General features: G+C 56.0%; 1 protein-coding gene across 4 annotated transcripts in view; it reads left to right on the forward strand.

Moving 5' to 3' along the window:
* The window catches only part of RPTOR (regulatory associated protein of MTOR complex 1), a 236500-nt gene that overhangs the window by 108299 nt on the left and 107834 nt on the right, over window positions 1-20367 (forward strand). For all 4 annotated transcript variants that reach the window (XM_074343898.1, XM_074343899.1, XM_074343900.1 and 1 more), the window contains exons 5-6: window positions 2707-2853; window positions 14643-14818. In XM_074343898.1, coding sequence (XP_074199999.1) covers window positions 2707-2853; window positions 14643-14818 — 323 coding nt within the window. The remainder of the gene's footprint in view (window positions 1-2706; window positions 2854-14642; window positions 14819-20367) is intronic.

Consider the following 20367-nt stretch of genomic DNA (forward strand, 5'->3'; position numbering starts at 1 on the left):
CAGGCAGTGCTGGTCCCCGGGGGGCCTGCCGTGGCCTCATCAGGACGTGGGGCCCAGGCCCCTCCCATCACACAGCCCTGCTGTCCTCTGCGCTTGTCCCTGGTGTGGCCCAAGGTGACCTGTTCTGTCACACATTCTCGGGGGAAGGAGAAGAGGAAGGGGGAGGGCAGGGGTAATAGCTCAGTGGCAGCGTGTGTGCTTAGCGTGCTGGAGGTCCTAGGTTCCACCCTGAGCCCCTGTATTAAAGGCAAAAAAAAAAAAAAAGAATGAAGAAAAGGAGGAAGGGGTGAGCATGAGGGCAGCACTTGTAATTTGGACACGTTTCTGATCATGTCCCATCAGCCAGAACTGGCTTTGAGATCAGACCGAGATGCAGAGGAAGCTGGGCCCCGTGCTCCGCTCCACCTGCACTGGTGACGAGGCAGAAAAAATAGGCATTAGACTGACGGTCTGTTCCACAGTGGTGTTGAAACAGCCTCCAGGGTTTACCAGAGACAGTGCTGAGCGTCCTTGCACGCACGTTTCTGTGCACAAATGCAGGTATTTCTGTAGCATGGACACCTGGGAGTCAAAGGCATGTACACTTAAAAATTTTAAGCACCACTCAAATTGCCTTCCAAAAAAGCTTCCTAAGTGCGCACGCCGACCAACGATATGCTGACGCCCCGTTGAGCATCCTGGTCAGTGTGGCTGTTGTTCATCTTCTCCGCCCGCTTCCAGCCTGCTGGGGGAGGAGAGTAGGTGGGCGGGCAGCTCTCACGTCAGCCTGCGTCTCCGTGGTCCCAGGGGGCGTCCACGCCCAGGTCGCCGTGTGTCTTCTGAGTGGACTGTGTGTGCCGTGCGTCTCTGTTGCTTTGTGTCTGTCGATGTGCAGCGGAAGCTCAGACACGCGCACACTCCGGTCACTCTGTCACACGCGCTGGGCCCACCTTCGTCTTCAGTTGCTTGTCTGCGGTGTGTGTCTTCATCATAACGTATAATTTTCACGTTGTCATGCTTCCCTCAAGGTTTCTAGGTTGTGTATGTTTAAGGTCTTTCTTACACCAAATAAATTGAAAAACCTCTTGTTCTGCTTCCATGTTCAGTTGGAAGTCTGCCCTGCCCTTCTGTGTGAGGACTCTCAGAAGGCTGTGCGAGCGGTGGCCTGGGCTTCGCGGCGTCATTGCTGACCTGTGCGTTCTTTCCTCGCTGGGTCAGAGGCGCCGCCTTCCTCGCAGCGCTGCCTGTGGTCCTGCTTCTGGGCGTTCTCCCCTGTTGGTTGGTTTGTCCCACCTTCCCTGACGCTGTCCTGTAATCACTGTAGATTTATGGCGTATTTAATGTCTGGTAGCCCGAGTCCCCTCTCATTATTCTTTCTTTAAAAAAATTTTTATTTTGCAATGCTCATGCGTTTGTCCCGCACTAACTTTAGAATCCGCTTGCAAGTCCGTTAAAGGGCGCCCGCTGGTGTTGACTAGGCGCCGCCTCTGCAGGCTCATCAGGGAAGAACCGCCGTCTTCAGAGTCCTTCAGTGAGTTTGCTCAGACAGAGGGTGCCCGCGTGTCCTCTTGGCTCGGGCAGTGACGGTGCACACACCGGCCACCGGGCGAGGTCAGTCTAGGGGGAGGCAGGGGGCGTGGCCCCCGGGTGATGGAGGACCCCCTGCCCCACCCGCTGACACGTGCTCCCCTCCTGGGCCCCCCGGTCGGGACTGGCCTGGCGCTGGGCGTGCCCATCCGGGAAGCCGCCGCCGCCGCCGCCGCCGTCGCCGTCTTCGGGCCCCGGTCCCTGTCGCACTGGAAACGATCCTCTGGGCAAAGCTGGAGGCAGCGTTTGGGGCTCAGCGTTGAGGAACCACAGTCATCTCAGCTCTAAGTGCTTAGAATTGATTTCTGCCAGTCTCGCCACCCACACTGCTGGTGCCAGAGGAGGGGACGGAGGTGATGGCTCCGTGCAGAAGAGCTGCGGACGTGTTACCTCTGAGCGAGGGCTGGCGCTACCTCCCTAGTGAGACGAGGAGCCTTCCTCCCCCTGCCGCGACCACCGGGGGTGTTCTGAGGACTGAGCAGTGCAGGGCGTCCAGAAAGCTGCTTCGCCGCGCGGATTCACGTCAACACGTTAATGTTCTGTGACTTGAAAAGAGTTACAGGGCCAAGTCCATGTATACCCCTCACGTGTGATTTAGATCTTCTGGAGGCTAGGATGCTGCCAGGTGCTCCAAAATGAGGGGACAGGAGGGGAAGCACGTGCGTCTGGGGCCCAGCGCACTCTCCAGAGCTCATCTTCTCGTGTATCGTGTTGGGGAAGCGGCCGAGTCAGCGGGGAGCGGGCAGCGGCGCACATCACAGGCATACCCCTGGGGTTTCTAGGAGAAAGCTGTGGTCTGGTTGCAGGCGGTGGGAGAGTTCAGGGGGACGGGAGGGCCCCGCGGTGGCCACTTGGAGGGACGGCCTGCAGCGCCCAGGAGAGCTGCCCGGGTGGCACCTCCGGAGGAGCCCGGGGCCAGGGTCCCACTGTGACAACCGCCTGGTTCTTCCCGATAAAACAGGTAAGAGCGAGTGGGCAGGTGGCAGGGAGCTTAGCTGGCTGCTGTTTGCAGAGGAGGGGCAGCAGCTCAGTCTCCGCAGCAGACCCAGCAGACCCAGCATGCGGCATCCACCCCGAGGCACAGGTGCTGGCGAGTCAGAGTCCCGCTGTGAGTCACGCGTTGTGCTGTTTCCTTTCCAGAACTACACCCAGTACATCCCCCTGTCCATATACGACCTGCAGACGTGGATGGGCAGCCCGTCCATTTTTGTCTACGACTGCTCCAACGCCGGCCTCATCGTCAAGTCCTTCAAGCAGTTTGCCCTGCAGAGGGAGCAGGAGCTGGAGGTGAGGGGCTGCTGCCGGGTCTTCTGGGCGGGCGGGGGCGCGGGGCTGCGGCGCGGGCCAGGGTGGGGCATGGCTCTGGTGGCAAAGACCTTGGGATAGCCTCGGTGCGAGGCTTGTTTTTCCATCTCATTTTACCCAGTGCCACTTTTAATCCAAACATTAATTGATACCATTAATAGGGCTGATTTGTGCTCCATTGGGCTCTGCCTCCGAGATAAATGTGAAAATAAAGCAGACACATTTATTTTCGGAGAAATGGACCCATGTCTGGGCCTAGACTTCGGGTCCAGTGGCATCTTTGTTACTGCTCTCATTTTTTGTGTGTGTTTGGGGAGAAAAAACCCATAAGCTAAACACGGAAACAGACCTAAGCAGCCGCCATCGGTGGCTTCTGTTTAAGAAACTGAAGAGCCAAGTACTTGGTCACAAAGAGACATTTTACTTCGTTGTTTTAATTAATATTTGGTGTTTGAATGAAAGAGTGAATTCTAAAGAGAAGCTGAAGAGGCAGTTTCAGCTAGGAGGCCTCCATCCGGTGGCCCGCGCACGAGCGAGGATAAAACCCTCTGCAGCCTCCGGGGCCGTGGCCCCAGCTGCGCCGTGCGGGAGGTTCTCAGCTCAGGGGTAGGGCTGGTCCTGAGCACCTGCTTCCTCCAGCCCTTTGGGTCTGTCCAGTTCTACCGCATTGTTATGTTTTCCACCTTTCATCAGAGGATGTGGCTGAAATAGTCAGTAGTGGAATCTGAAGTTCTGCCTGGTAGAATTTAGCCTGCCGTGCAGTTTAATGTTTTACGTTCACCAGCGAAGCCCTTGCACAGGACATGCAGCAGCGTGACCGATGAATACACCGCCACTCGTCCTCGAACGCGGGGCCCAGCGCCAAGAGCTGTCAGCACCGTTACCTTTGCGTTCTGTAACGAGGGAAGGGAGGGGCCCAGTCTTCTGCCGTTAAATGTTTCCCTTGCCTTTCGGCGTTTCGTCTGAGTTTACCCGAGGGATAGTTTACCTAATAAGCGGTGAAGAACTCAGAGCACCAGGAGGAGATTTGCTTTTCCTCGTGTCAAGTAATAAATATGTGTATTTTTAACTTGGGCGGGTGGTAATTAGGCTAATTTGTTTTAAAATTATTTTATGTAATGGGGGTGCTGGGGATTGAACCCAGGACCTTGTGCATGCAGGGCACCCTCCCCCCTCATATCAAGTCATAAGTATTGCAAACATTTTTGTTTGGTTTACATTTAAAATATGTAAATTAAAGTGCCGAAGACCCCTGCCTGATTGTTATCCCCAAGTTATGAGCTTCAGGGTCGTCAAGGAAAGACCAGAGCATGTCCCGCGCGGGAGGCGTGTGCGGCACCCGGGGCCTCTGTGCTGCTGGTCCCGCCTGCGCCCCGCGTGCCGCCAGCCATCAGTCAGCCCAAGAAACTGTTCGTTTCCTTCAGTGCAACAGAAGAGTTTTCCATGCGTCTTTTTTTGGGGAGAAATGTTTGAGTAATTCCTCTTGGAGGAGAGCAAATGACAAAAGCATTATCGGAAGTGGCCCCGAGCTGGCGGTGCAGTCACTCCAGACGTCTCGTAACCAGCGCCGCCGCTGGTCGCGCCCCCCCCCGCCCCCCCTGGGATGGCAGTGCGGGTAAGTCTCACCGTTTTCCACGACGCTCACCGTCATCAGCTATTGTTTGGCTGGTCTCTTACATCAATACTGGAAATTAAAATGATGAAATTGGCTCCCAGCTAATACCTCAATGTTCATGTTAGCCTTTTTTTTTTTTTTATGCTGCAGAAACAGCAATCCTGTGTAGTAACCTCTTAGGTTTATTCTTTTTAAAAGTTCTTTCCCTGTCTGCAGTTGGCCAGACTCGCTGTAAGCTGTCGGTACATTTTAACACCTTTATTGGGTGGATGATAACGTGGGAACTGAAAGAAGCTGGCAGGTAAAAGGGTTTGTGCCTGAGTTTGAAAAATAAAGTGGGTAAAAAAATGATTAAATACAATGGAGGAAAACAGTGATCTGGGCCAGAAAACCCCCAAGTAACAAAGTCAGACACACGAGTGACGTGAGTGTTAGGAGATGCCCATCAGCCTCCGTGCTCTCAGCCCGCGTGCCCGCCGGGACCAGGAGGGCTGCCTGCCGTGGACTCCTTCTCAGGGGAGCGCGGTGGGGCGTAAGGACGCCTGTCCGGGAGCACCGCATCCATTACTGCTCACGGTCGAAACTTCATCTGAGCCAGGAAAGCGCATACCTGTCACTCAGTGATCTTCACACATTTCGTTGTGTCATGTTGCTTTGTAATTTGAAAAAAATTTTTAAACACCTTTATTGTGGTGTAATTCCTGTGCAGTAAAGCGCACACACTTCAGATGTGCACTCTGATGACTCTGGTAGCTGTGTGCACTTGAGAAACCACCACCACAGTCAAGACAGCTCAGCTCCTGCGCTCCCCAAGAGGTGTGAACCCCAAACTCCCAGCTTATCCCCTCCCACCCCCGTCACCCCCTGGTGACCGGAAGTCTGCTCTCTGTGTCTGTGAGTCTGGTAATTTGAAAACCTAAGGAAAGTCTTCAATTCTCTCTGCTTTCAATGTTCTTTTTAAAATACATATTTTAATTTTTAGCAAACTAGCACATGCCGTCATTTTAAAAATTAACTACTGCCGAGGGCTTACGGTGAAGGACAGCGCCCGGTCCACACCGCTTGGCCAGGACTCTGCCGCTGCCGGGGACCCGTGTTACCCGTTCACGCTGCTGCTTCCTCTCGTGAGTGTCTCTGTAAGTGCGACCAGCGTGCTTGCACCCCGCCTTCTGGAGTCATAAATTCTAGGTTATCTCTGGGCTCTCTGCTACCTGCAAACCAAAACCAGAGCTGCCATGAGTAAGCTCTGTTGAACAGACCGGAGGGACTGTGCAGCAGAACTTTGACAGCCAGGAGACGCGTGACAGGGAGGCTTAACGTCGTGTCTTGTGTGTGTCAAGTTGTGGGTTCCAAAGAGAAGGCAAGGAGGGCAAGTCATCGACTGCCCGCCCTGTGTCCCCACCGCCGTTTAGTTCTGTTGCTGTGTTTGGGTTCTCTGTCTTTTGTAGCCCCTGCCATTTGAGATAACGCCCTGTGGTTTTATGTAGTTGCGTCAGTAATCACCACCGTCTTCTGGGTGGAGGCTCTTGGGTGTTCTGTTGTGTCCCGGCCTTCCCTGCTCTGCCACCTGCACTTGGACGTATTCCCTGGTCTCCCCGTGCTGTGTGTGGGGGCTGATTCTAGGAAGTGACGGATGCTGACCTTCAGCCCCCTGGTTGCAGCCGTGTGCGTGCTGTTCATGCAATGGCTGAGCCGGGCGCTGGGGTCTCCGTTTCCACAGCAGCTTTCGTGTACTACTTTGCTTTTCCTGGAGATTTTCTCTTCTTCTTGAAAGAGAGGTTTAACGTCTTCTCCAAGTTTGCAGGGGCAGCACCAGGCCTCGGACAGGCCTCTTTCCCAGGGTGTCTTCTTTGCGGGTCCCTCCCCGCTCCCGAGGCTGACTGTTCTGGCCGGGTCTGCCCCCGGCTGTGGTCCGGGGTTCCCTGCACCCCTCTTCTGGGCGCAGCTGCAGCCACTGTGCTCCGCATCCCACCCCTGTCGCCTTCTTGAGTTTCTCCTTTGTTCTGCTGGAGGCATCTTCTCAGGCTGTGCGTCTGCCCTTGGATGCTTCTAGCTGTAAGTAGTGAAGAACCTCACTGCTGGTTTCTACGTGAGTAACAGTTTGTCTTTCTCGCTACGATCTCCGAAGCAGATGATTTAATTATTCAGCAGCACCATGGGGGCCCAGGCTGTTTCGTCTCCCCACAGCATCCTTCGCAGGTTGGCGTTTATCTCGGTGGTCACGTGTGTCCCTCTGCGTGGAGGCTGACTGGGCAGGCCGCGCAGTGCTGCCCCAGCTCCCTCTTAGGGGAACTCATGCAGACCCCCAGTCTCGCTGGGGGCTGGCGGCACACAGGAGTGGACTTGGGGTGCATGCCAGACGCTGATGGGGCGTCATGTGTGCCCTCATCCTGCCCACACGCACTGTTGATGGCGGCTGTGGAGTTCTGGGCTGTTTTCACTAACTGTCCCTCTTGCTTCTTGCAGTAGATATGAAGGGGCACTTGAGAGGTCTGCCCAGTGGCCTTGTGGCTGTGACCACGGGTTCAGAGGTCCCACTGCCTCCATTCAGACAGAAGCCGTGGAAGGAGTATTTCTGTCCACGGTGTACAGTGTATGTGTTGAGCCGGAGAGAGAGAGAAAAGGAGAATTGAAATTTTTGGCAACAGCTTTTACTTTAAATACAAAATTCTTGTAGCTGGTCCCGTAACTGGAAGGGAAGACGGATCTTCAGTGTCTTAGCAATGGTTTATTAAGTTTTATCTGCCAGTTCTGCTTCTGGGGGACACTCCCCGTGGCTGGTTACGCCTCATCGTCTCCAAGGCTGGCGGGGAGCGTGGGGCCAGGGCCAGGCAGAGGTGAGCAGGGGTGGTCCTGATGACAGGGCCGCCCCCACGCCTCGGCCGATGAGGCCCTGTCCCCTCTTGCCTCTCTGCACACACTCTGGACCCTCTCGTGCCTTCTTTTTCATACAGGTGGGCCAGGCCCACCCTCTGTGCCTTATGCTTTACACAGAATTAAGCTATAAGAATTCATAATAGTGAACATTTTCAAAACACATTTGTAAGAAACCTGTAATGTAGTTGAAACTCTTCCTTCTCTGTCCCCCGTCTGTCTCCCTCCCTCTCCTCCACCTCTCTCACACACGTGCACACACACACACGCATTGTGATGGGAGGAGAAATGCTACCCTTTCCGCTGCTTAGAGGGGAGGACAGGGGCTAATCTGTGAACACACAGGGCGGTGCCTGGCTGGGGACAAGACAGCCACTGTGGAAATGAAGAGGGGCTGGTCCCTGAGTGCTCTGATGAGCTGGGGTGCTAACCAGAAAGTGGAAAGGGTCGCAGAAAAGCGCTGGTGAGAAAAGCAGCTTCTAGATCAGGACCCTGACCCCCAGTGAGGCAGGGGTGGGGGAGGGCACCTGGCGTCTGAGCTCGCGGGCACGACACCTTCCCCTTGGGCGACATTTCCTGGCGTGCAGCGTGTTTCACTCTCAGTCCCGCCGCAGCCCACGCGGTGGAGTGGTCCCTAAGCCGTCTCCAGGCGCCCTGCTGCCGGCCTGTGCTCCGTCCCCTCCGTGGGGTGTGGGCAGATCCAGTTCCTTTCTGTCGGCACCTTTTACTGTTCCTGATCCCTTAGTTTGAAGGCTTTGGGTGAAAGAAAAGTGATTTCTCTGCGTAAAAAGTTTAGGAACCCTCGCCACTGACGGTATTAGATGAAATCCACAGACAAGCAAGTGCGTCGTTAACGCAGTCGGCTTCCAGGGCGTAACGGGTTCTGCTCCCGTCACAGACACGTCCCTGAGCCTGCAGTCTGCCTCAGCTGACCTCATAGAGCAGTTTTTTATGCAATTAGTTTGACAATTAAGTGTGTTGTCTTGCAGTGTCTCCTACTGGTGTTGTCAGCCGGATTTAAATCTGTTACGTGAACCTGTCGAGGATGCCGCGTATAAAGGAGATACTCGGGGAGTGTTTATAGATCTGGGCTAACAAGCAGACACACACTTGAGTAAACTACCTTTAGATGTGTCGTGATTCACTGGATGTGTTTGCGCTTTGATTGACTTGTATGAAATGTAAAAGCAGAGACAACTATTAACCCAAACCTGTGAATATAATGTACTGTTTGCAGCCGGCATAAACCTGGGAGCTTCTCTGAGTTAAATCTTAGGGTTTGATCCACTTTTCTAATTTCATCTATTTTTAAATGTGGCAGAAACTGCTTACTGTCCTGGATCACAGGTGGTGGCAGACACCGTGGGGTACGGTGCAGGGAACCGTGGCTCCAGCAGGACCCCTGTGTGCGGCCCTGGTGGCCGTCACGGGCAGGCCTTACCTCCGCCAGCTTGAGGGTCTTGAGGTCACGTTTTCCCACTAAGGATCCGTGGAGCACAGGCTGCGGGGCCTCTGGTGGCGGCCAGAGCAGTGTCTTCACTAAGGCGGTGATCTCAGAGGCAGGCTCGGGGAGAAGGGCAGGTAGGACGTTGCCAGCCTCGGGAGCTAAGACAAGCGGGTAAGAGGCTTTTTTAGCACTCGGGTCAGAAGCAGGGAAGAGACGTTAACTCCCACGGACCCCCTTCCCTTCCCCCTGGTGCCGTGAGCCTGTGTGTGGTGTGGCGAGGGGACAAGCAGGAGGCTTGCAGGCCGGGGAAGAGGAGGTTAGACGCTCGTCCTTCTTTGCAGATGAAACAGCCATTGCTGTTAACGTCAGTCACAGGGCCCTGCCTGGCGTCCCCTGCGCCCTCCGGCCAACAGCGGCAGCGAGCACCCGCCCAGGCACAGCACGTCCTGGGCCGAAAAGCAGGCCTCGCCCAGCGCGCTTTGGCTCACTGAAGTCACACGAGAAAGCGCTTCGACTCCAGTGGGATCAACCAGAAGTCGTGACAGACGGGAAACAGAGAATCAGCACGTAACTGATGGGTCAGGGGTCTGAAGGGCAATGAAAGAAGATGCGTGAGTCGAATGAAAGGGGTCGCCCTGCACCTCTGCACCGGTCGGGTGCAGCCGGGGGAGCCGGGGCACGGGGCGCGGCGCTGGAGACCAGGGGAGAGTCGGGACGGTGGTCCGGGCTCCCGTCCCCGTCACTCGGGCTCCTGTGACACAGCGCCGCGGACGGAGCAGCTCCCAGACAACTCGGGTTTGTTTCCCACAGTGTGGAGGCTGGAAGGCAGCTCCCTCGGGTGAGGGCCTCTTCCTGGCGGGCGCCGGGCCTGCTCGCCGCGCCCCACGTGCTGGGCGGGCTTGGGGGCTCCACGCTGCGTTTCCAAGGGCACCGGCCCCAGTCGCCCTCACCTCCCGCAGGCCCCACCTCCTCACGCCATCACCTTCGGCGGGTCAGGATTTCAGCAGATGGATTTGGGGGATACGGCCATTCAGGCCATAGCGCTGCCTCAGGAAACTAGAAGGGGAGGAAGCTAGTGCCTGTGAGGGCGGAAGTCACTGGAACTGAAAACGAAAAAGAGAAAAATCCACGAGACAAAAAACGATTCTCAGAAATAGTAACACGGATGAAACTCTGGCAAGAGCGACAAGGACAGAGAAGACTCGGGACCCTGCAGCCGTGGGAGGAATAATGAGGGAGCACCCTGGACAGCTTTACGTTCGTACCTTCGACGGCGTTGAAGAAACGGGCCAGCTCCTCCAAAACTGCAAACCACCTGGTCTCCCTGGGACGGAACAGACAGCATGAGTAATCACGAAATGGGGTTTGCAATTTTAAAAGTTCCTGAGGAGGAAATCTCCAGGCCCAGATGATTTCACTAGAGAGTTCTGCCAAACGTCTAGAGAATTAACCGACCTCACACAGTCTCTTCCAGAAAATGGAGAGGGAGGGAAAGACTTCCCAGGGCATATTATTATTACTGTGGAGCCAAGATGGATGCACGTTACAAAAGGGGGAAGAAGCTCCTGCAGACCATCCCTCTCCCACAGACGTACTTGTGAGGTAACTGCAGATCAGCTCTAGCATTCCCTAAAAAGAATTACACTCCTCGACTGCGTGGGCTCTGTGCCAGGCATGCAAATCTGGTGTAATACTCAAAAAATCAATTAATGTAATCTATCACACCAACAGACTAACGAAGAAAGATCTGCTCGCATCGACTGGCACACAGAAAAAAGCTTCTGACAAAATCCGACATCCTTCCTTGATTAAAAAAAAATCTCTTAGCAAACTAGGGTAGAGGGGAGCGCCTTCGGCCTGATAGAGAGCGTATATAAAAGCCTCGTCCTCGGCAGTGAAAGACAGTGTCCCCCCAAGGTGGGCGCAACGCAGGGCGGGCCACTCTGACCGTCCGCACCCACGTGGAGCTGGGAGTTCCAGCCGGCGTGGTCAGGCTGGGAAGGGGCGGCGTCAGTCCCTCAGGAGTCAGAGAGCAGAGCCAGTGAGGCGCACCTCACACCCCGGGTGAGCAGAGCAGAAAGGGATCACTGCAAGCCGGGCCAGGATGCGGCGAGACTGGAGCCTCCCACACCGCTGGCGGGGACATAAGACGGTGCAGCCGCTTCGGAAAGTGGTCTGACAGGTCCTCAGATGCTCCACTTGGAGCTGCAGGTCACCCAGCGGCGACTCCACCCTGAGGTTTACACCCAAGAGAACCGAAAACGTGTCCACGCGGTTCACAGGCGTCTGTGTCAAGCTCGCGGGGGTTTTGAGTGCCTCCTTGTCTCCGGTTGCTGAGTGTCTAAGAGTAACTGGGGAGAAGAATTTGGCTGCAGTTTCTAGTCAAGCGTCTTCACTGAGTTGTTGGAAGATTCCAGAGCATTTTAGAAACTGTTCGATGGTGAGCAATGCAATGGCTTTAAAACAGTGGACGGCCGCTCGGGTGAACTCCCAGGACTGTCATGATGCACTGTCCCCCGAAGGCGCTCTCTCTTCAGCTGCCCTTTGAAGGGCGCAACCTGGGACTCCTCGCTGTCCCGACACGCCTAACCCGGCAGGGTGGCTTCTGCTCTCGGCCTAGACGTCACAGTTCCCAGCAATAGGGACCCTTACTTTTAAATTGCTGTTTAATATTCGATGTATAGAGGCTGATAAAAATTATGTATTTAAAAACTACTGCTTCCACTTTGTGTCTGCTGTTTGAGTGCAGTACGTGATAGGTAGCCGTGAACATCTGTGACGTGAGCTGGGCTGGCACGTCTGATTCCTCGGCGGGCCCCAGGCTCTCCCTGAGCTTCGCACAAATGTCCATTGCAAGTGGGTGTTAATGAACTGAGAATAAAAATTTCTTTAAGCTGGAACTGAAATTATTACCAAGTAGATGCTATTTTCAGGGAGTTGCTTGTTAGAGCCTCTGAGATGGCCTGTGCCTTCATCTCTGTGCAGATGTCTCTTCATCTGAGTGGAGAAGAGCAGCAGCCAGACGTCCCAAGTTTTATTTAGAAAATGAGAAACGCAAGTGCCCCTCCGCGACACCCCGCACCCCGCGCTTCTGGAGCGGGCGCTTCCAGGCCTTGTGCGAGCTGCTGGCCTGTCTCCTGGGAGCCCCGGCGCCCGAGCCCCACGTCGTCCACACGTGTGGAAGATGGAGCAGCTGTCTCTCTTGGATCTGGTTGCCCTGGATCGCATCTGAAGATTTTTCTGGACCCTTCCCAAACCCTCCAGAAGGCTCTAGCAAGCTTTTCAAGATGGACGGTTCCCCAGTGTTCACGTCTCTCAGTTCCCAGGAGGAGCCCCTTGGGTGACAGCGTGTCTCGGCGTGCCCTTCCGGCTCCTTGGTGGCTCCCCGCTGGGCTGGCTCACTGCTCTGCCGGCCACCTTTGAGGAGTTTGCCTTACACGTGGGCTGTTTGCAAAGACTGATTTCAATGAAAAGATTGGTCTCTTTAAATACAAAACCGAAACAATGTGTTTTAATTTTAAATTTAAATTTAAAAATTTTATAACTGGGTTAGCAGCTTGAAAAATGAAATGTTGGTGGAATCCTCTGCCTAGAATGTCACTTAAAAAAAAAAGATACTGATTCTAATTACCTCCCGGGAAGGCTCACACGTGCCTTCTTTGTGCAGGGAGGTGATGACAGGCCCGCGGGAGTCGGCGGGGCTGCACTGTGTGCTGCGGTTGGACTGCCCGCAGCCGCACTTAATGCCTGTCTGTGGGCCGCCTCGCTGCAGGGCTTGCTGGAGACACTGGCGTTTGTTGGGAAGTTCAGTTTCTTGGGGACTTACTCGGGATGGAGATGTCCCTACAGCTCCCTGTCTCCTCTGCCTCCTGGGCCCTGTGCCCTCAAGGCTCTGGGCCAGGTGTGGTTGGGCCGCGGGCTGTAGCCGAGACAGCACCGCACGGCGCCGTCAGGGCCTCCCCCCACCCCGGTACCCACGTGGCTGCCTGTGCGTGGCCACCCGCCCCACGCCGACTCCCCCGGGCAGAAGGGTGGCCTTGGTGTGGCAAATGCTTCACTCCTGAGAGCCTCAGGCCTCGGAAGGTCAGGAAGAGGAGACAGGAAGACGGACAGGCCGCGGCCCTGGGGGCTGCTGTTCTGTTCTCAGGGGTAGCTGTACTGTGGAAGCAAATTATAAGCAGGAAAGGTGAAACTGGTGAGTGACACCAGCATTTAAGAACATTTAATCTAGGTTTGTTTTTGTTTTTTTGTGGGGGTTTTTTGCATCTCATTTTTATTTGACAGAAGAGGTTGCTCCTGCTGTTCATGAATCTGGGCTTTACACAAGTGACTGTTGCTTCTCATCTACGTTGCTTCTTTAACCATCACGTCGGTGCCCCTTGGCAGTGACGCGCGCGAGAAGGTGTGTGTCCACTTCCGTCCCAGGACGCTTCCGTCCCCGGACTCGTGGCGGGCACTGTGTTCCCCCTAAGTTCCCCCCGGCTCCCTGGGCCTGACCTCAGCCGCTGTCACCTTCCCTCCTCCCCCCTGGAGAAGACGCACCTGCACAAAGTGCGGAGCCGGAGCGCTTCCCGCGGCCTCCGCGGGCTCTGACACCTCTGCAGCGTCTGCGTCTTCCCAGTGACTCAGGGCTGACGCGCCGCCACCTGTCAACCCCAGCGGGCCTGTCACCCCGACCTGAGACCAGTTTCCCTTGCGGAGCAGGCTGCTCCCTGGTGCTGCTTCAGCCTGTGCCGCTGGGGCCACGGAGAGGACCGAACAGGACTCTGCGCCTCCCTCTCCCTCTGCTTTAAACCCACTCTGGCCATGGTGGCTCCGTGCGAATGTCCTGAGTGCCGTGGATAAGATGGTGAATCTACAGTATGTGTATTCTACCACAGTAGGAAAACAAAACCAAAAACCCATTCCTCTTAGAAATTGCTGTTTTCATTAAAAAGTTAAAATGAATAAGTTCTCTTTATTATGACATATACTAGAATTTGAAGTGTGTTCTGTAGTAGGACAGGTAATTAGTAACAGCACGACCTTTACCGCCTCGCGTTTGAGAGACCTCAGGTGTTAACCAGCAGCAACGTGACAGCAGTGGACATGTGGTGACCGGTGTCAGCTCTGCGTGAGCCGTCGGGGCTCGCGTGTGTTTTAACGCATATGTGCGGGCGCCCATCGGCGTCATGGGCCGGGGCGTGGGTTCACGGGGTCCAGGTGGGAGCACGAGCGAAAACCAGCCTCAGGTCAGGACCGCAGGCTCGGTGGTGATGGCAGCTCCCGCTGCCTCCTGGGGTCTGCCTCCTCCTCGTCAGAGGTCTCCAGCGGTGCTCTGCTGCCACCAGCTGGGGCGCGTCCCGGGGTGGGTGGGGGTCGGGTCCCCACCGTGCTCCTCTTTGCCTCTCTGCGGGCCGTCGTGCGCTCTGCCCCCTACCTGTCACTGGCCAGGGCACTGTGAATTCTCGGACACCTCACTGTTTCTGAGAGTCAGAGCCTAGCCCGTGTGGACTGCCCAGTGTGTGCAGGCATGTGGCGGGGAGGGACTCGTGCCCGCTAGCGCCGGGGGAGCGTGCTTGGCCGTGGCAGGGTCCTGGGATCAGAGTATCCAGCTCATATCTGACAGTCCTGCAGTTTTTTTAAACTTTGAATGCGTTGTGTGTGTGTTTTTTTTTTAAGATGTACACTTTTTTTTTAAGGTGTACATGTCATGCTGGGCCATGTTGGAGGCATCCAGCAGCATCCCCTCCGGAGAATGGGCCGGGGTGCCCTCCCTGGGCGCTGCGTCCCCGGCCCCGTCTGTGGTGCACAACAGCTGAGCCGCTCTCCTCCTCGCTGTCCCCCCCGCCCCAGGTCGCTGCCATTAACCCGGGCCACCCGCTCGCCCAGATGCCGCTGCCGCCGTCGATGAAGAACTGCATCCAGCTGGCGGCCTGCGAGGCCAGCGAGCTCCTGCCCATGGTCCCCGACCTGCCGGCCGACCTGTTCACGTCCTGCCTCACCACCCCCATCAAGATCGCCCTGCGCTGGTAAGTGGTGCCCCGCAGCTCGGGGTGCGGAATCACCCAGGTCTCCTGGACCGAGTTCAGGCGTGTGCTCTCCCCCTGGATCAGGATGTCTGTCCCCGGGTCCCTGCCTTGCGGTTCCCAGGAGCCCCTGGGCACCTTCGCTAATGGGGGCAGGGCCACAGGTGGTCAAGGTCAGTCATGCTGGGCAGTGGACTTCACTTTGAAAACAGAGACGGCCTCATTAGCCATTTAATTCCTTGCTTGAGTTTAGTAGAGTCTCAGTGTATTCTCAGCAGTAAAAAAAAAAAAAACCACGATCATTTTACCATCGTCTCTTGAGAAGTGCCGAGCTCTTTCGGGTGTGACGGAGCAAACGTGCGGGAGGTTCCGGGCAGGGGACCCTGCGTCCCTCGCGGCTCCACATCCCCTTTTCTCCCCCAGGCCGTCTTGCTGCTCTTTTAACACCTACTTTTAAGTGTTTTGTTTTGCTGGAAATACACGCAGCAGCTACCACCCAGCAGGAAAGGAGGCAGCTCTCCCGAGAGGCACGGGGGTTGGTGCAGCCACGTGGGTTCCCTGGGGGCGCCTTCCTCGGCCTCCTGCCTGGGGTCCTGACGACTCTGACGCTCAGGCTCCCGGCGCCCCCAGCAGCCCCGGGAAAGTGCGGGGACAGCGAGGACCGTGAGGGCAACGATGATGCTGAACTCAGCCCCTAGGGAGGCCCCCTGCGGTGACAGGAGCCTGGGTGGTGGGCCCGAGGTTGCCTTGACTGTGAAAGACCCCTGACGGGGAGAGAGCGGACCTGCCTTGCGTGGCAAAGCCCCGACCCATCCTCCCCTCCCTCTCCTGGTGGCCGCGCCGCCCTTGAACACAGGTCTCTGCAGTCACTCCTTTGTGGGTTTTTCTTGCTGAGTGTACTCCATATGATCGCTGTCAGAAAAGGTTTATGGTGCCATTAACGTGACCTCAGGAAAGTCTCTGGTCCAGATGACTCAGGAAGTCGTTCATTTTATTCCTTGTCCAGGAAATAGCTTACTAAATGCCAGCTGTGTGCTTAAAACCCTTGCTAAGCACGGTCCTGGCCGCAGAGAAGCCTGTTGCCCTCAACAGTGGATGGTCTAGTTGAGATGAGATGAGATGAGATGGGGCCTGAGGGTCCCCTCTTAGTGGTTGCCAAGTGCCAAGCCAGGGGATCACAATGTTTCTTCTTTTTTCCTAAGCAGATACGTTTTTGCAGTGATGTGATTAGACTGAATTTATAATTTCATATACTTAGACCTTAGCATTATAATAAATTGATCCTTGACCATGGGAAGCTCATATTAAATGTCATTTCTCGTGCTTGCATAGTATGTCACTGTGCTGACGCTCTGTGTCTCATGTAACCAAGTCCAGGGCTCTAGGGTTTGGAGTTTGGGTGTACAGAAGTAGGAAAGCTCAGGATGGGGTCTGATCCACAGACTCTGAACAGCCAGGTGGCGTGCAGGTTAGGCTTTGCGAGCCAGAGGGTCCCAGCTCTGTTGTCGTGTAAACAAATGAGCGTGGCTGTGTTCCAGTAAAACTTTATTTACAGAAACAGGCGCTGGGCCAGATTTGGCCTGGAGACCGTAGTTTGCCAACCACTACTTCCAAGAACGGAACCAGGATTTTACCTGCAAACAGCTGCCACGGGTGCCTGCTGGTGGTCAGGAAGTGACCTGGACAATAAGTAACCCAGACACAGGCTCTCTGCTCAGGAAAGCCCTGCACAACCAGGAACAACCGTGCAGTTGTATCAGGCACGGCCGCCGAAGGGCGTTACGTGCCCCGTAAACATAATAAAGCCCCCTTCAGATGCACAGAACGTGTGCGTGTGCTTGGTGGCTCGTGTGCGTGTGCTTGGTGGCCCGTGTGCGTGGCAGCACGTGTGCGTGTGCGTGGCGGCCCGTGTGCGTGGCGGCGCGTGTGCATGTGCGTGGCGGCCCGTGTGCATGGCGGCGCGTGTGCGTGCGTGGCGGCCCGTGTGCTGAGAGGTCTCACCTGGTGATGGAGTGGTTGTTAGAAGGCATCATTCTCTGGTTTTTCATTTTTGCCTCAGTCTTTCTTACCTTCAGAAACCAATCATTCCTGTCATTCTGAAATGAGCAATTGCATTACTTTCCATATAAGTGATTTCTTTGCTCACCGTGTACGTTGATGTAACATAGGAATCCAAAATGTTCTCCCCCTTAGGCTGTTTCCTGCTTGCCTGACTGAGCGGCAGAGTGCCGTTTGGCTTTATTATGGATGTATTTGTGTGCGACTGAAAATGATCACCCAGAGGCACTTTACTAGCTGTGGGGCCGGCCGTACAGCAGACCGCTGCCATCGCATGGGGCTGCACGCAGCCCCGCATCTGCTGGTGGCTGTGGCACATGTCATTTTGGGCAGAACAGGGGTCAGGACACTTGCTTCCCTCTTTCAGTTACACTGAGGGGTTTCGAGGAGTTTAAGCATTGAGGGCGGAGGATGAGCGCCGCTCTGCCTGCAGGAAGGCCTCGGCCTCGTGCCTGGCCAGCCCCGCCCCGGCCAGGCCCCACGCCGCGCCCTGCTCCTTCTCCCTGCAGACACTTGCTCCGCATTGTGTGGCACTTACGGCATGTGCTTTGTATGTTGTCTTGAAGATGCAGCCAAGAATCAGTCAGTCACCACTGGAAACATAACTGTTGCTGGTTTTTGAAGCTGGGTTTAACCATTTGTTCTCCATAGTTTTCTGAAGTGCAGCTTCATTCTGGAGAGAACTTTCTGCCTGCCCATCCAATCAGTGCTGTATGTTTTGTGATCTTCTTCTGCTTTATACAAAACTGTATGAAATGACTGCCTTACTTCTTATATTTGAAGGCAGGGAAGTTCAGGGACCCTCTCAGAACCATCTGGACGTGTTGAGGAATGGAATTGTCCTACCAGCTCACTTTGTAGTCACGTCTCACTTTGCGTCTTAGACCTCAGTGGTAGTAGATTTAACTTGAATTTATTTAAAGGGATTTCTTGCCCTGGCGGCCCTCACAGTACAGCCGTCACCGTAACCTGGTCCCACTGCTCAAACCCCGGCACGGCTCTGGGGTCGTTTCCGAAGTCCTTCACATGGTGTGGTCTGTCGTGTGCCCACTTGGAGGAACAGGTTTTTTCTCCCCAAACCAGGCGACGTGCTCTCACCGCTCCCGTCTGGCACACACTCGGTCGGGGCGAATATCCCAGTGTGCTGTGACAGCCCCTTTAATAGCAGCTGATGGACGTGCGGGAACCTGGTTTGTGCTGTTAAGAAAGGAACTGAAACAGACAGAGGGCCGGGGCGCTGACTCCCTCCCAAGCCCAGTCCTCAGGCTGCTGGTCCACTCTGGAGTCGGACCACGTGGGGCCCTGGGTGCCGAGAGCCCTGGGCCCGGGAGGGCCGGAGGGTGCCAGCTGCTCAGTTCGTCGGGGGCTCAGAAAGAAAGAAGGGAGGCGGGGAGGGGGGAAGGACGGCACCCGCCCCTCCTCCGTGGAGTGAGCTGCTCCTGGCCAGGAGCAGTGAGGCCGACAGGCGCCCCCGGCACGCCGGGCAGAGTCCTGGGGGGCGCAGTCAGAGGGAGGTCGGGGGCGCAGGGGCCACGGCAGGTATAACTGAGGAAGCTGGCAGTTTAGGGGTGGGCTGAAAGGCAGCATTCTAGGTGTGACCGGGGGGGATCAGGGCTGGGGAGCTGGGTTGCAGAGTTCTCACCAAGAGGTAAAGATGGGAAGAGGGAGAGGCCAGGAAGGTAGAGTTGAAGTTCAGGTTGCCACGACATGGGTCGCGAAAAGGAGTGCGGGCACAGGCCCCGGTGTGCTAGAGACGCCCAACCAAAGGGCGCACTGCGTGCGCCGTGCCCACGCGAGGGCAGACAGCTGCTTCTCTCCAAAGGAAGGTAGAGACAGAGAAAAAGTAAAGCGTGGTCAGTGGAAAGTGAGAAGTGAGGCACCGAAATGGGTTTTGAAAGGAAAGTGGTATCTCAGTGTAAGCGAGTTGAATCCGCCTCCTAAAAGATGGGGTAAAAGTCGTCATGATACACAGCGTGTGTCACAGGACGAGTGTTCACAGCAAAGTATCTGAGAGGCTGAGAATCAGAGGAGGGACGAGGAGAGCTGTGAGCCAGAAGAAGGCTGCAGTGATGACTTCAATACATCAGAGAAGAATCTGAGACAAAAGCACTGGAAGGACAACCTCACTGGGCCGACTGGGCGGCCGTGCCGGACCAGGTGTGACAGCTCCACCATTGCACGTGGGTGTTGCAGTAAACTGGCCTTCCTCGTACGGATTTAAGCTGCTCCCTATAAAAGCACCAAGATTGTCCACAAAAATGAGGTGCCTGGTGTCCTGTTTGAGGCGCCCGTCTGGGTGCACGGGCACTCGGTATCCTGTGAGGAGCGGGCTTGCCCACGCTGTGGTGGCGCAGGGACAGGGGCTGGGGGCCAGCGTCGTCTGTGTTTCTCCTTCTTCGGTGCTCGTGCACACGTGCTGATGAGGGGGGATGAAATCCTGATGCAGCCAGGGCTTTCCTGTGTGAGCAGAGGCATTTGGGGTTCTCTGGGCTCAGGCTGCGCCCGCCCTGCCCTGGGGTTGCCCTGCCTCCGGAGGCTTGAGGGCCAGTTTGGAGAGAGTCTCCGTGGAGGCCAGCGTCTCCAGCCGCTGACCTGAAACCGTAACCGTAGATCAGGATAGACAGCAGGTAAAGTCATAATTTCCAGGCCTCCTACGTGGTTAGGAGCACATGGACACATTGTGTCTCCGGCACGTTAAGGAACACAGCTCACATTTAGACGGTAATTGGAAAATCAGCCTGCATTCGCTCGTTTGCTGCCAGGGTGCCGGGCAGCCGCTCAGCTCTCAGCAGGGCTTGTCCTCGCCCCTCACCCCCTCCCGGAGCTGCTCTGCCGGTGCTTCCACGGCTGAGGGATCACGGAGAAGCCGACGGCCTGCCTGGGCTTCCTTCCCTCCAGCTGACCTGATGTGGCCGTGGCCGCCGGTTTGGTGCCCCTGGCTTGGGTCCACTGCAGCCCTTGGACCGGCGGTGTCACCACCGTGTCCGCCTGCTTCTGAGTTGGGGGCAGCGACTCACGGTTCACAAGGCACTGAAATACCTGGTACTTATCAGGCACTTAATTGAGAAGGGGCCTGCCCACCAGGAATCAGAATCATGGTGTTTTATTTTCCTTAAGTGTGACCAGAGACATGGGCGCAGGAGCACGTAGGTGCTGGGGCACGGCCCGTCCAGCCTTAACTGTGAGATGGGACACCAGGGTGCCTGGCGTCCGGAGGAAGACAGCACGTAGACAGGCCGTGGGTGGCCGGCACAAGGCTGGACGCAGCCTCTGCTGATGAGAGCGGTCAGATCAGAACTGGGCCCGGGAGTGCGCAGCCCTCATCTGCTGGTGTTTGGGCTTCTCTGCGTCTCTGCTGCCTGTTAGACAGGCGTGCCCGTGGGCTCCTGGCGGTGGTCCCCGGAGGGCGGCTGCGCCCAGCCCCACCCTCACTCAGCCGGGGCGTCTCTGCTCTTCTGGGGTGTCCGTCTTTCCTTCCTCTGCTCTGACTCAGT

The sequence above is a fragment of the Camelus bactrianus genome, chromosome 16 (assembly GCF_048773025.1).
Source record: "Camelus bactrianus isolate YW-2024 breed Bactrian camel chromosome 16, ASM4877302v1, whole genome shotgun sequence".
In the NCBI taxonomy this organism is placed as follows: domain Eukaryota; kingdom Metazoa; phylum Chordata; class Mammalia; order Artiodactyla; family Camelidae; genus Camelus; species Camelus bactrianus.